This window comes from Bufo bufo, chromosome 1 (genome assembly GCF_905171765.1).
Source record: "Bufo bufo chromosome 1, aBufBuf1.1, whole genome shotgun sequence".
NCBI classification, from domain to species: Eukaryota; Metazoa; Chordata; class Amphibia; order Anura; family Bufonidae; genus Bufo; species Bufo bufo.
The window spans coordinates 123,929,252-123,941,703 of record NC_053389.1 but is presented as its reverse complement, the minus strand read 5'-3'; the positions used below and the strand labels follow the sequence as shown (position 1 = coordinate 123,941,703).

Sequence of the window (12,452 nt, the reverse complement as noted above, 5' to 3'; positions counted from 1 at the left end):
TTTATGTCATTTTTTTTAATTATATATATTTTTATCATTATTAAATTATATAATTGAAGCAAAATGGTGTTGTCCTTCCATCAAAGTATAAGGGCTCATCTACACGCCCGTAGTTTTAGTCCCGCATCTCAGTGAGGCCAGAAATGATGCGGTCAGCGCACCCGTTTGCTGGCTGCATCTGTATTTCTGTTCTATGGCCCCGCAAAAAATAACATGTCCTGTTCTTGTCCGTTTTGCAGACAAGGATAGGACATTTCTGCAGGAGTTTTTGCAGACCACAAAACACTTACGACCATGTGGATGAGCCCTGATTCTGCAAATTTTTAACCCCTTAGTGAAAATTGCATAACTATACGTCATAAAATGTCTTAAAGGGACATTTTGTATATTCAGTGTCCTGTACTTTTGTTGGCCCTGCCTACTTGTGTTGCTCCAGCTTCTGTCAATTTGGACTGGTCTACAACATGGTGCTCTTTAGGCTCCCAGTCCGCCCATGATTGCAGCCCTGACATCTGCGGGGTCATTTACTGGGAGCAGGCTGTCCCCAGTCTGGCAGCCTAGAGCCTTCCTATTAATCTCTGCCTGTGACAGGGCTCAAAGGGGATGTACCATGACAACGACTTGCCCTCTTTCCACTGGGTAGAGTATAAGTGTTTGAACAGCAGGGGCCCGGCTGCTGGGGCTCACGCTATCACTAAAATGGGGGTCCATGTTCCGCTTTTGAATGGAGCAGCAGACATGCATGTTTGCCACTCCATTCCAATGGGGAACCATGGCGGTCTATAGTATAAGCAATCTAAAAATTGTATGTCCAAATCACCCTGGGAAACTAAAAATAAAGTTAAAAAAATATATAAATGTTATAAACCTCATTGGTATCACTGCGTCCAAAAATGCCTGAACGATATATAAAAGTATTTATTCCCTGCGGAGAACACCATAAAAAATCGAAAGGGTCGTTTTGCCTCCTAAACAATTGAGAACAGTGATTAAATTGTCATATGTATCCCAAAAAAAAAACTTCAGATCACCCCAAAAAAGAGACCTCGCACAGCTCCATAGGCAGAAATATAAAAAAAAAGTTATGGGTGTCAATATGGCAATGCAAAGAAATTTTTTTCTTTAAAGTTTATTTTTTTTAAAGCATAACAAACTATAGTTGTTTATTTTGCTCAGTCCCACCCCATTAATAATTTCTTTCCAGCTTCCCAGTACGGCATATTAAAGAGTAACTCAACTTTTAATTATGTTTTTTGTAAAATGTCCCAAATGCCCTAATAATACTTTTTCTAATATACTTTTATTTATGGATTTAGAATTTTTAATAGTCATTGTATCAGACCTGACAGAATGACTGAGCCACGGTGGTCAGCATACTGGTCATACTGTCGCACTCCCCGGACCGCTTTTCATCTCCCTGGTGTACATCCTGCATGTAAATGCTGCAGACAATCGATGGTCGACAAATGGTCACCGGGAGATGAAGAGCCGGCTGGGGAGCAATGGAGACCGAATATAGCGGTAGAGACCAGGTAAGTATGATCATCACTGTGGGAGGTCGGACATAATGTTGGAGAGTCCCTTTAACTATAATTTCTCTGAAACTGCACAGAGTTTCAGAGTAAGACATAATTGTATTGAGGAAACCTGTTTCATTCTGCCCCTGGCCTAGGCGCCATGTATCTCCCGATAGGGTCACTTTTTTTGTAATATAAACACCTGTATACTCAACTTATTTGTACATAATCTGTACATAACTATTCCTACCTTCTACACTACCCTTATCTGTATAGAACATGTTTTTTATTGCACTTCTGCATTTCGTTACCCTGTACTTATACATGTGTAATGAAAATAAAGTTGAATCAAATCAAATTAAGGGGTTAATATATACTTTCTGTTTCCATTCTTCACAATTTTCAATCTGTCAGTGTCATCGTTTCCACCCATAGTCAGTCTTGCGCAGGCACACGCTTCATTACAGTGTACAGACCCCAACCAGCTGTGTGAGCAGGACTGGGTCCGGATGAATGTTCAATCTCTGGATGTAAATGCACTACATAAGGCTACTTTCACACTAGCGGCACGGACCTCTGGCAGGCTGTTACGTCGGATCCGTCCTGCCGCTAGTGAACGTGTGCCCCCGGACTGCTGCTCCGTCCCCATTGACTATAATGGGGACGGGGGCCGAGTTCCGGCGGAGGCATGACAGTGCACGGCGAGAGGCTGCCGGAATAAATGTCGGACATGTCGTAGTTTTATTCCGGCAGCCTCTTGCGGTGCGCTGCCGTGCCTCTTATGGAACTCCGCCCCCATTATAGTCGATGGGGACGGAGCGGCAGTCCAGGGGCACACGTTCACTAGCGGCAGGACGGATCCGACAGGCCTTTCACCCGACGGAACAGCCTGCCGGAGGTCAGTGCCGCTAGTGTGAAAGTAGCCTAAGCAGTGTCCGCAGAGTGGCGCTCAGTAAGCAGCCAGCAGAGTGGCCCTCTCACAAACAGTGCCAACATAGTCCCTGCAGTCCCAGATAAACAGTGCCGTGATGACTGGCCCTTGGCAAACATTGCCACCAGAGTCCCATAGAATGCCATGATAAGTCACTACACTACCTTGACGTCAATGAGAGCAATATAAATACATTTGGCGTTAGCACCCTCTAGTGGCAGTGGGCAGCATTTGTCGCTGTGCAACAAACCCTTGAGATCTCTATTTCAAAAGTGAACCCAGAGGAGTGAGCAGGTATGTACTTCCCGCCTATACCCCAAGACTGTAGGTGAGCGTTGATATTATTACTGGTCCCTGTATTGTATGAACCAGCACCATATTTTTTCCAACTTTTCGTAACGTGGCTTTATGCAAATGAATTTATTAACCATTTCTTGTTTCCTAAGATGAGCTGAGCTCATGGATTCAGAAGTCCTTTAAGCATTATGTTTTAGAAGACACCAAGGAGCAGTTTGCAGAGGTTGACTTGGATAAGGACGGCACCGTAACCTGGGAGGAGTACAACCTGCACATGTACGACCGCATCATCGACTACTCTGAAGATACTGTTCTTGAAGATGACGAGGAAGAGTCTTTCCGCCTGGTAAGAAACTGGGGATTTTAGTCATTACTTACAGTGATTCTAATTGATGTTTAGAAGGAGGCACAACTCAAGATCCCATATTCAGTGCTGTCATTTTACAGTAGGCGTTGGACGCCATATTAAACTATATATGTTTTCTTTGCAAAGATCCACTTGAAGGACAAGAAGCGATTTGAACGTGCCGATCAGGATAACGATTCGGGGCTGAATTTACATGAGTTTACAGACTTTGAACACCCTGAGGAAACAGATTATATGGCGGTGAGATGTAGATGTGGATTAAACAATCTAAGCCCTGGGATGTCCTGCAGAAATTGAGGGGTTGGCTCATCTCAGGCAATGATGGCATATTGCTAGGATATGCCATGAATTTCAGGTAGGTGTGGGTTCCACCTCTGGGATCCTCTTCTATCTCCAGAATGGGACCCCTGAAGTGAACAGAGAGCAGCCACGCATGTGCTGCCACCCTTCATTCACTGCTATGGGAGTTCCGAAAATAGCAGACTATTTTTGGCAGTCTCATAGCGGTGAACGGAGCAATGGCGGTTTGCCCTCATTTCCTGCTATGGGACCTTCAGAAATAGCAGAGTGTGCTCGCACGACTATTTTTGGAACTCCCATTGCGATAAATGAAGAGCACGCTTTGTGTGTACGATATGCTCTCCTTCAGTTTGGAGGTACCTATCTGACATCCTAGCGATATGTCATCAGTGTCTGAGAGGAGACAACCCCATCATGCTAGCTTATGTAATATGTATAGGGTCATCCAGACGGTTTCCCAGCAGCAGAGGATGGGGAGAGAAGGATTAGGCATGAATTTCTACATGTCACATGTTATGTTCACATGGGAGATAAGCTGACTTTTATTCAGTCATTGAAAGGGCATCTGTCAGCAGTTTTGTACCTATGACACTGGCTGACCTTACATGTGCTCTTGGCAGCTGAAGGCATCTGTGTTGGTCCCATGTTCATATTTGCTGAGAAAGTTGAAGTTTTAATATAGGCAAATGTGCCTCCAATATATGCAAATGGAGATGTTGCCATTACACCTAGAGGCTCTACTCTCTCTGCAACTGCCGCGTCCTCTGCAGTTTGATTCACAGGGTCAGGTAGTGAAAACATCCTCATGCCTGGCCCTGACTTCTCCTAAAGTCAATCAAAGTCCAGAGGCAGCAGCAGTTGCAGAGAGAGCTGAGCCTCTAGGTGTAACAGTAACGCCCTCGTTGCTCCTAGAGAATTATTTGCATATAGTAAAACATTATTTTTCTCAGTAATGCGGGCACATATGAACATGGGACCAACACAGATGTCTTCAGCTGCTAAGCGCACATGTAACAGGTCAGCCAGTGTCATAGGTACAAATCTGCTGACAGATGCCCTTTAACCCTCCGCCTTCTAGTGATAATAGTGGTTAGAGTCAATTTCACTGAAGACTAAAATGTGATGCTTTTCTCTTGGACTAGTGTGCAATGCAGGTTTTTGGCCACTAGATGTCACATGTGAGAACTGAGTTGGAGATATGTTGGCAGGCTGCAACGTGTACCACCATGTCGGCATGCAACGGCATGCTTTGCTAATAGGATCCAATTGTTGTGCAGTATATGTACTTACATTAAGTCTTTGTATGGAATAGCTTAGTAAGTTACACTATTTGATACCGAAAAAATACTAAATTTGATGGGGCATACTGACCAGTGAATGTCAAAAATACATGTGCTAGGTGAATGGAAGCCTATAGATATAGAGCCTTTTTTAGTGTATAAATCAAACCATAGGACCAAATTGTGATGTGAACAGAGCCTTAAAAGGGTTATTTGTGGTAATCTTGTTTTCACCTCATGTTCCTAATAAAAACTTACTGTCCCATTTTTTTTTTTTTTTTTTTTTTTTTTAGGAATTTGTCATTGAAGGAGCCTTGGAAGAACATGACAAGGACGGGGATGGATTTGTTAGCTTAGATGAATATCTCGGTGAATACTCACAAGATCCAGGTATATTGAGTTCAGCATGGTCTGCTATATTCTGGGTAACTAGATTTCCCAGCATGCCCATCCAGGATGAGAAGCCTTGCTTTGTGTTGTCTGGTGATGGTGGTCAGGGGTGCTGAGCAGGAAGTAACCGCTTTACGTCTTCTTAAGAAGCTGTTGAAGATCCACAATGGCTGATCGTTGAAAAAGACCGGTTTGAAAACGACTATGACAAGGATGGTGATGGCAAGCTCAACCCTACAGAACTGCTGTCCTGGATTGTCCCAAACAATGTTGGGGTGTCACAGGAAGAGGTAAGGGAACTCGTTTGGTGCAAGCGTCCTATATGTTTTAAAATGATTATCTTGGATAGTGGAAAGATGAGGGCTGCTCGGTACTAGTCCTCACCACAGTACAACTAGACTAGACATAATATGGTCCAAGACACCTGCCCTGATGCCCACAAAACCACCCATATACCAAGGTAGCATGCTCCTAGCAAATTGAGCATCCCACTCTGCTCAAGCAGGACCATTTGAGGGCACCCACCTTATAAAGTGCCATAGATGTGGCCACATGTTCCCTGTCAGGCAATGATCTGGTCCCTTAAATCCTTTCTGCACCTTGACATCAATGGCCTCAGGTAGCTGCTGCACCTTGACTGACTTATGTCAAGATGATGGCTGCAACTGCCAACTCCAAACCAGACAGGCAACCCTCTCAGTGCTGTGACCAGAGGCGTACATAGAGAAGTAAGGGCCCCCATAGCAAGGATCAAATCAAGCCCCCCCACACAGGACAGAAGGGTTTCTGCCTAAACCCTTTTCAATGACCCTTGGCCAATTTTTCCACTGCCTCATTTGCTAAAAGTTGTTCCTTTTTAGAGGGTAGAGTCCTGACCAAGTTTTCACCTCCAGTAGAAGAGGAGATAATCCCAACTAAGACTGGGCCCCCTCTTGCCCTGGGCCCCATAGCAGTCGCATGGTCTGCCGATATGGTATTTACGCCCCTGGCTGTAACTGTGGTACATTACAAAAGGGGTAAGATCCCCTCTGGTTCTGTCTCACAAACGGGGCCACATAGGTGAATGAAGAATTTGTCGAGCATGGGCAGCACTCAGCTGTTGTAGGATCCCCCATAGAAGTGAATGAAGAGAGCAGTGACTATCTCTTCATTCACTGGAGCTGCAAGTGTAGATGTGGTTCCCAGAGGTGGACCCGACAACATCCGGACATTAACCTCCTCAGGACCGCCGTACGCAGGATTGCGTCTTTGCGGCGGTCCTGTTGTTCTGGGTGGACGCGCCGGTGCGTCCTCTCGCGAGACGCGAGATTTCGTGCATTGCCGGCCCGCGCATGCACATCGCGGGCCAGCAAAAGTTAAAGAAGTATTTTGTCACCAGCCTGCCAGCCACGATCATTGGCTGGCAGGCTGGCGATTTTCAAAAATTCAAATCACTAGCCAGATAACAGATCATATTAGTAAATATGATCTGTTATATGGCTTCTCTGCTCCTCTGCTGGTCCTTTTCGTCGGTTGGATCCAGCAGAGGAGCAGAGATCACTGTGAGTACCCACCAACACTACACCTTAGCCCCAGATCACCCTCCATCACCCCCATCATCCTAATTAACCCCTTGATCGCCCCCTGTCAATCACTTAGTGAAAGACAAAAAGTGATCAGTGTAAACTGTCACTTTTTTTTTTTCACTAGTATTGGCTGTTAGGTTTTAGGATAGTTTAGGCCCCTTGGTTAGGTAGTTTAGCAACAGTTAGCGCCCAGCCCACCGCACCGCAGTCACTTATTCGCTGATTAGCGTATCGCTAATCAGCATTTGTACTTTTATAGTATCTGTAAGTGATCAAAACTGATCACGGTCAGATCTATAATTGTATTAGTGTCACCTTAGCTCGCCCTCCACCCAAAATGCAGTGTTTGCCCGATCAGGCCTGATCGGTCGCCCACACTTGCGTTCACCCACGCCCGCCCCACCGCAGTGACAAAAAAAAATTTGTTTTTTGATCACTGCACATTCACTTTACACGCACTGCGGCGATAAAAAAAATCAGTTTTGATATTTTTTATCAACCGCAGCGGCCTCCGGTACTTCGCTAGCCTCCCCTTTGTAAGACAGGCTTGCTTTTTTTCTTGGGTAGTCTCAGGGAATACCCCTAAATTTAGTAGTCCAAATGTCAAACAGGGGGTATTCTTCTGAAGAGGCCTACAGGATTCTGACCCAGTCGGATGAGGAATGGGAACCCTCATCTGACGAATCTAGCGGGTCAGAATATGAACCTGTGGAAAGCAGTGGCTCTCTGACCCAAAGTTCGGACGAGGAGGTGGAGGTCCCTGACAGCACCAGGCGTACCCGGCCCCGTGTCGCTAGACCACAGGTTGTGCAGGATCCGTTTCAAGAGCAGCAGAGTGGGGCTGTCGCTGCCGGATCACGTGGTGAGGCATACACCAGCAGCGCAGCCCTTCCTGGACCTAGTACCAGCACTGCCGTACAACATGGTGACGTGGCGAGCACCAGAAGGGCAGTTGAAGCTGGTACGGTGGCACGTGCAGTAGTTACCCCGTCGCAGCCACCGCGCAGACAGGCCCGTAGAGCCCCTAGAATCCCTGAGGTGCTGGCAAACCCTGATTGGCAGTCACCAACTTCAGCCGCACCTGTAGTTCCCCCTTTCACCGCCCAGTCTGGAGTTCGGGTTGAGACGGCTCAAATCGGTTCGGCCCTGGGATTTTTTGAGCTGTTCTTGACTGCGGAGCTCTTGGACTTAGTCGTGGCAGAGACAAACCGGTATGCCACACAATTTATATCCGCCAACCCGGGAAGCTCTTATGCCCAGTCTTTCCGGTGGAAACCAGTCCAAGTTTCCGAACTTAAAATTTTTCTGGGCCTTCTCCTCAACATGGGTCTAACTAAAAAGCATGAATTGCGGTCATATTGGTCCACAAACCCAATTCATCACATGCCCATGTTCTCTGCTGCTATGTCCAGGACACGATTTGAGACCATCCTGCATTTTAGCGACAACACCACCTCCCGTCCCAGAGGCCACCCAGCTTTTGACCGACTCCACAAAATTCGGCCCCTCATAGACCATTTCAACCAGAAATTTGCAGATTTGTATACCCCCGAGCAAAACATCTGCGTAGACGAGTCCCTAATACATTTTACCGGGCGCCTTGGCTTCAAACAATACATCCCAAGCAAGCGTGCCCGGTATGGGGTCAAATTGTATAAGCTCTGTGAAAGGGCCACAGGCTATACCCACAAATTTCGGATCTATGAGGGAAAAGATCAGACCCTGGAGCCGGTCGGTTGCCCTGACTACCTGGGGAGCAGTGGGAAGACAGTCTGGGACTTGGTGTCACCCTTATTCGGCAAGGGGTACCATCTTTATGTGGACAATTTTTACACAAGTGTGGCCCTCTTTAGGCATTTGTTTCTAGAACGGATTTGCGCCTGTGGCACCACGCGAACTAGTCGCGTGGGCTTCCCCCAACGGCTTGTAACCACCCGTCTTGCAAGGGGGGAGAGGGCTGCCTTGTGTAACGAAGAACTGCTCGCGGTGAAATGGAGAGACAAGCGTGACGTTTACATGCTCTCCTCCATTCACGCAGACACGACAATCCAAATTGAAAGGGCAACCCGTGTCATTGAAAAGCCCCTCTCAGTCCACGACTATAATGCGCTCATGGGAGGGGTGGACTTCAATGACCAGATGTTGGCTCCCTATTTAGTTTCCCGCAGAACCAGACGCTGGTATAAGAAGGTGTCTGTATATTTAATTCAATTGGCTGCCTATAATAGTTTTGTTCTCTACAGTAAGGCTGGGAGAACACGATCCTTCCTCAAATTCCAGGAAGAGATCATCGAGAACCTCCTTTATCCAGGAGGTTCCGTGGCCCCATCCACCAGTGTAGTTAGCCGTCTACACGAGCGACATTTCCCCAGTGTCGTTGCTGGTACCTCAACCCAACCGCCACCCCGAAAAAAATGTGTCTGTAGCAGGAGTGGAATAAGGCGTGACACCCGCTATTTCTGTCCTGACTGTCCTGACCACCCTGCCCTATGCTATGGAGAGTGTTTCCGGAAGTACCACACACAGGTACACCTAGCATAGGGATCACATCTCACCAGGACAGGCACACAGGGCTATTAGGGCCCATTCACTCACAGCTGCTGCAAACCTCTCCTTTCACCTGGGATAAAGTGCATAACGCACTTCGCCACATCTTTGGGCGATTTGCGCTTTGCACATTGTCCCATGGGGAAGGAGAGGTTTGTTCTATAAAGGTAAAAAAAAAAAACAGTAAGCAAAAAGGTTAATGTTCAGTTCAAAAAGTTAAAGTTTAGATGTTCTCTTCCAAAGTTAATAAAATTATTGTGTTGCGGCCTGGTTTTTTCTTTTTTTTTTTTTTACCTTCCAGGTGGACCAACCGATCGACTAGCTGCAGCACTGATGGGCATTCTGACAGAAGCATTGCGCTGCTGTCAGATTACACGCAAGTCGGTGTATGCGGCGCTGCAAGATGAGATTTCTCCTCTGCAGTAAAAGATACGTTTGCCGAGGCATATGAGCTGAGGAGGTGGCGGTGTTCATATACTTTGGCAAACACTTTGTATATATAAAAAAAAAAATCCCGGCAATGATTTATTCATCCACATCGATTGATGTGAATGGAGAAATCTGGTTTGCCAGGGCATGCGAGCTAAGTGGGTATGGATGTTGGGCGGAGCTCCTATGTCCTGGCAGACGCCTTTCCCCTCCTTTTTCTTTTTTTGGCAGAGATTTTTTCATCCACATTGATCGATGCGAATGAAGAAATCTGTGCCGTTCATTTTTTTCTTTCAGCCCAGAGGCTGAATGGAAAAAAAAAATCTCATTACCCGTATGCTCAATATAAGGAGAATAGCAGAAACTCCTAATGCTGGGCATACATGTAATGATTGCAGAGACCCTCAAATGCCAGGGCAGTACAAACACCCCACAAATAACACCATTTTGGAAAGAAGACACCCCAAGGTATTCGCTGAGGGGCATATTGAGTCCATGAAAGATTGAAATTTTTGTCCCAAGTTAGCGGAAAGGGAGACTTTGTGAGAAGAAAATCAAAAAAATCAATTTCCGCTAACTTGTGCCAAAATTTTTTTTTTTCTATGAACTCGCAATGCCTCTCATTGAATACCTTGGGGTGTCTTCTTTCCAAAATGGGGTCACATGTGGGGTATTTATACTGCCCTGGCATTTTAGGGGCCCCAAAGCGTGAGAAGAAGTCTGGTATCCAAATGTCTAAAAATGCCCTCCTAAAAGGAATTTGGGCCCCTTTGCCCACCTAGGCTGCAAAAAAGTGTCACACATGTGGTATCTCCGTATTCAGGAGAAGTTGGGGAATGTGTTTTGGGGTGTCATTTTGGATATACCAATGCTGGGTGAGATAAATATCTTGGTCAAATTCCAACTTTGTATAAAAAAATGGGAAAAGTTGTCTTTTGCCAAGATATTTCTCTCACCCAGCATGGGTATATGTAAAATGACACCCCAAAACACATTCCCCAACTTCTTCTGAATACGGAGATACCACATGTGTGACACTTTTTTGCAGCCTAGGTGGGCAAAGGGGCCCACATTCCAAAGAGCACCTTTCGGATTTCACAGGTCATTTACCTACTTACCACACATTTGGGCCCCTGGAAAATGCCAGGGCAGTATAACTACCCCACAAGTGACCCCATTTTGGAAAGAAGACACCCCAAGGTATTCGCTGATGGGCATAGCGAGTTCCTAGAATTTTATTTTTTTTGTCACAAGTTAGTGGAAAATGATGATTTCTTTTTTTTTTTTTTCCTTACAAAGTCTCATATTCCACTAACTTGTGACAAAAAATAAAAACTTCCATGAACTCACTATGCCCATCAGCGAATACCTTGGGGTGTCTTCTTTCCAAAATGGGGTCACTTGTGGGGTAGTTATACTGCCCTGGCATTCTAGGGGCCCAAATGTGTGGTAAGGAGTTTGAAATCAAATTCTGTAAAAAATGACTGGTGAAATCCGAAAGGTGCTCTTTGGAATGTGGGCCCCTTTGCCCACCTAGGCTGCAAAAAAGTGTCACACATGTGGTATCTCCGTATTCAGGAGAAGTTGGGGAATGTGTTTTGGGGTGTCATTTTACATATACCCATGCTGGGTGAGAGATATATCTTGGTCAAATGCCAACTTTGTATAAAAAAATGGGAAAAGTTGTCTTTTGCCAAGATATATCTCTCACCCAGCATGGGTATATGTAAAATGACACCCCAAAACACATTCCCCAACTTCTCCTGAATACGGAGATACCACATGTGTGACACTTTTTTGCAGCCTAGGTGGGCAAAGGGGCCCACATTCCAAAGAGCACCTTTCTGATTTCACCAGCCATTTTTTACAGAATTTGATTTCAAACTCCTTACCACACATTTGGGCCCCTAGAATGCCAGGGCAGTATAACTACCCCACAAGTGACCCCATTTTGGAAAGAAGACACCCCAAGGTATTCGCTGATGGGCATAGTGAGTTCATGGAAGTTTTTCTTTTTTGTCACAAGTTAGTGGAATATGAGACTTTGTAAGAAAAAAATAAAATAAAAAAATCATCATTTTCCACTAACTTGTGACAAAAAATAAAAAGTTCTATGAACTCACTATGCCCATGAGTGAATACCTTAGGGTGTCTACTTTCCGAAATGGGGTCATTTGTGGGGTGTTTGTACTGTCTGGCCATTGTAGAACCTCAGGAAACATGACAGGTGCTCAGAAAGTCAGAGCTGCTTCAAAAAGCGGAAATTCACATTTTTGTACCATAGTTTGTAAACGCTATAACTTTTTTACCCAAACCATTTTTTTTTTTTACCCAAACATTTTTTTTTTATTAAAGACATGTAGAACAATAAAGTTAGAGCAAAATTTATATATGGATCTCGTTTTTTTTTGCAAAATTTTACAACTGAAAGTGAAAAATGTAATTTTTTTGCAAAAAATGTCATTTTTTTGGTAAGTTGCATGACCGAGCAATAAACGGTGAAAGTAGTGTAGGTCAGAAGTGTAAAAAGTGGCCTGGTCTTTCAGGGTGTTTAAGCACTGGGGGCTGAGGTGGTTAAAGATGGGAATATGATAAGATGAGTTAAAAAAGACTTTTTTTTTTTTTTTAATTCTTTTGAAATGAATAAAAATGTAATGCTAACGTATACATGCCACATAATGGTAAATGTAGAAGCTACAACCTGTCCTGCAAAAAACAAAACACCATTGATGCAAAAGTATAAAAGTTATTACAACCCCAGTTCTCAAAAAGTTTGGACGCTGTGTAAAATGTAAATAAAACCAGAATGCAATGATGTTCAAATCTCAT

General features: G+C 44.9%; 1 protein-coding gene across 2 annotated transcripts in view; it reads left to right on the top strand.

Moving 5' to 3' along the window:
• The window catches only part of RCN2 (reticulocalbin 2), a 39,680-nt gene that overhangs the window by 19,124 nt on the left and 8,104 nt on the right, over window positions 1–12,452 (top strand). Inside the window, exons 4-7 of one of the 2 annotated variants that reach the window (XM_040429217.1) lie at window positions 2,895–3,091; window positions 3,239–3,352; window positions 4,986–5,082; window positions 5,233–5,372. In XM_040429217.1, the coding sequence (XP_040285151.1) occupies window positions 2,895–3,091; window positions 3,239–3,352; window positions 4,986–5,082; window positions 5,233–5,372 (548 nt within the window). Of the gene's footprint in view, window positions 1–2,894; window positions 3,092–3,238; window positions 3,353–4,985; window positions 5,083–5,229; window positions 5,373–12,452 lie in introns of both variants that reach the window. The other variant, XM_040429208.1, reaches the window with a different exon arrangement.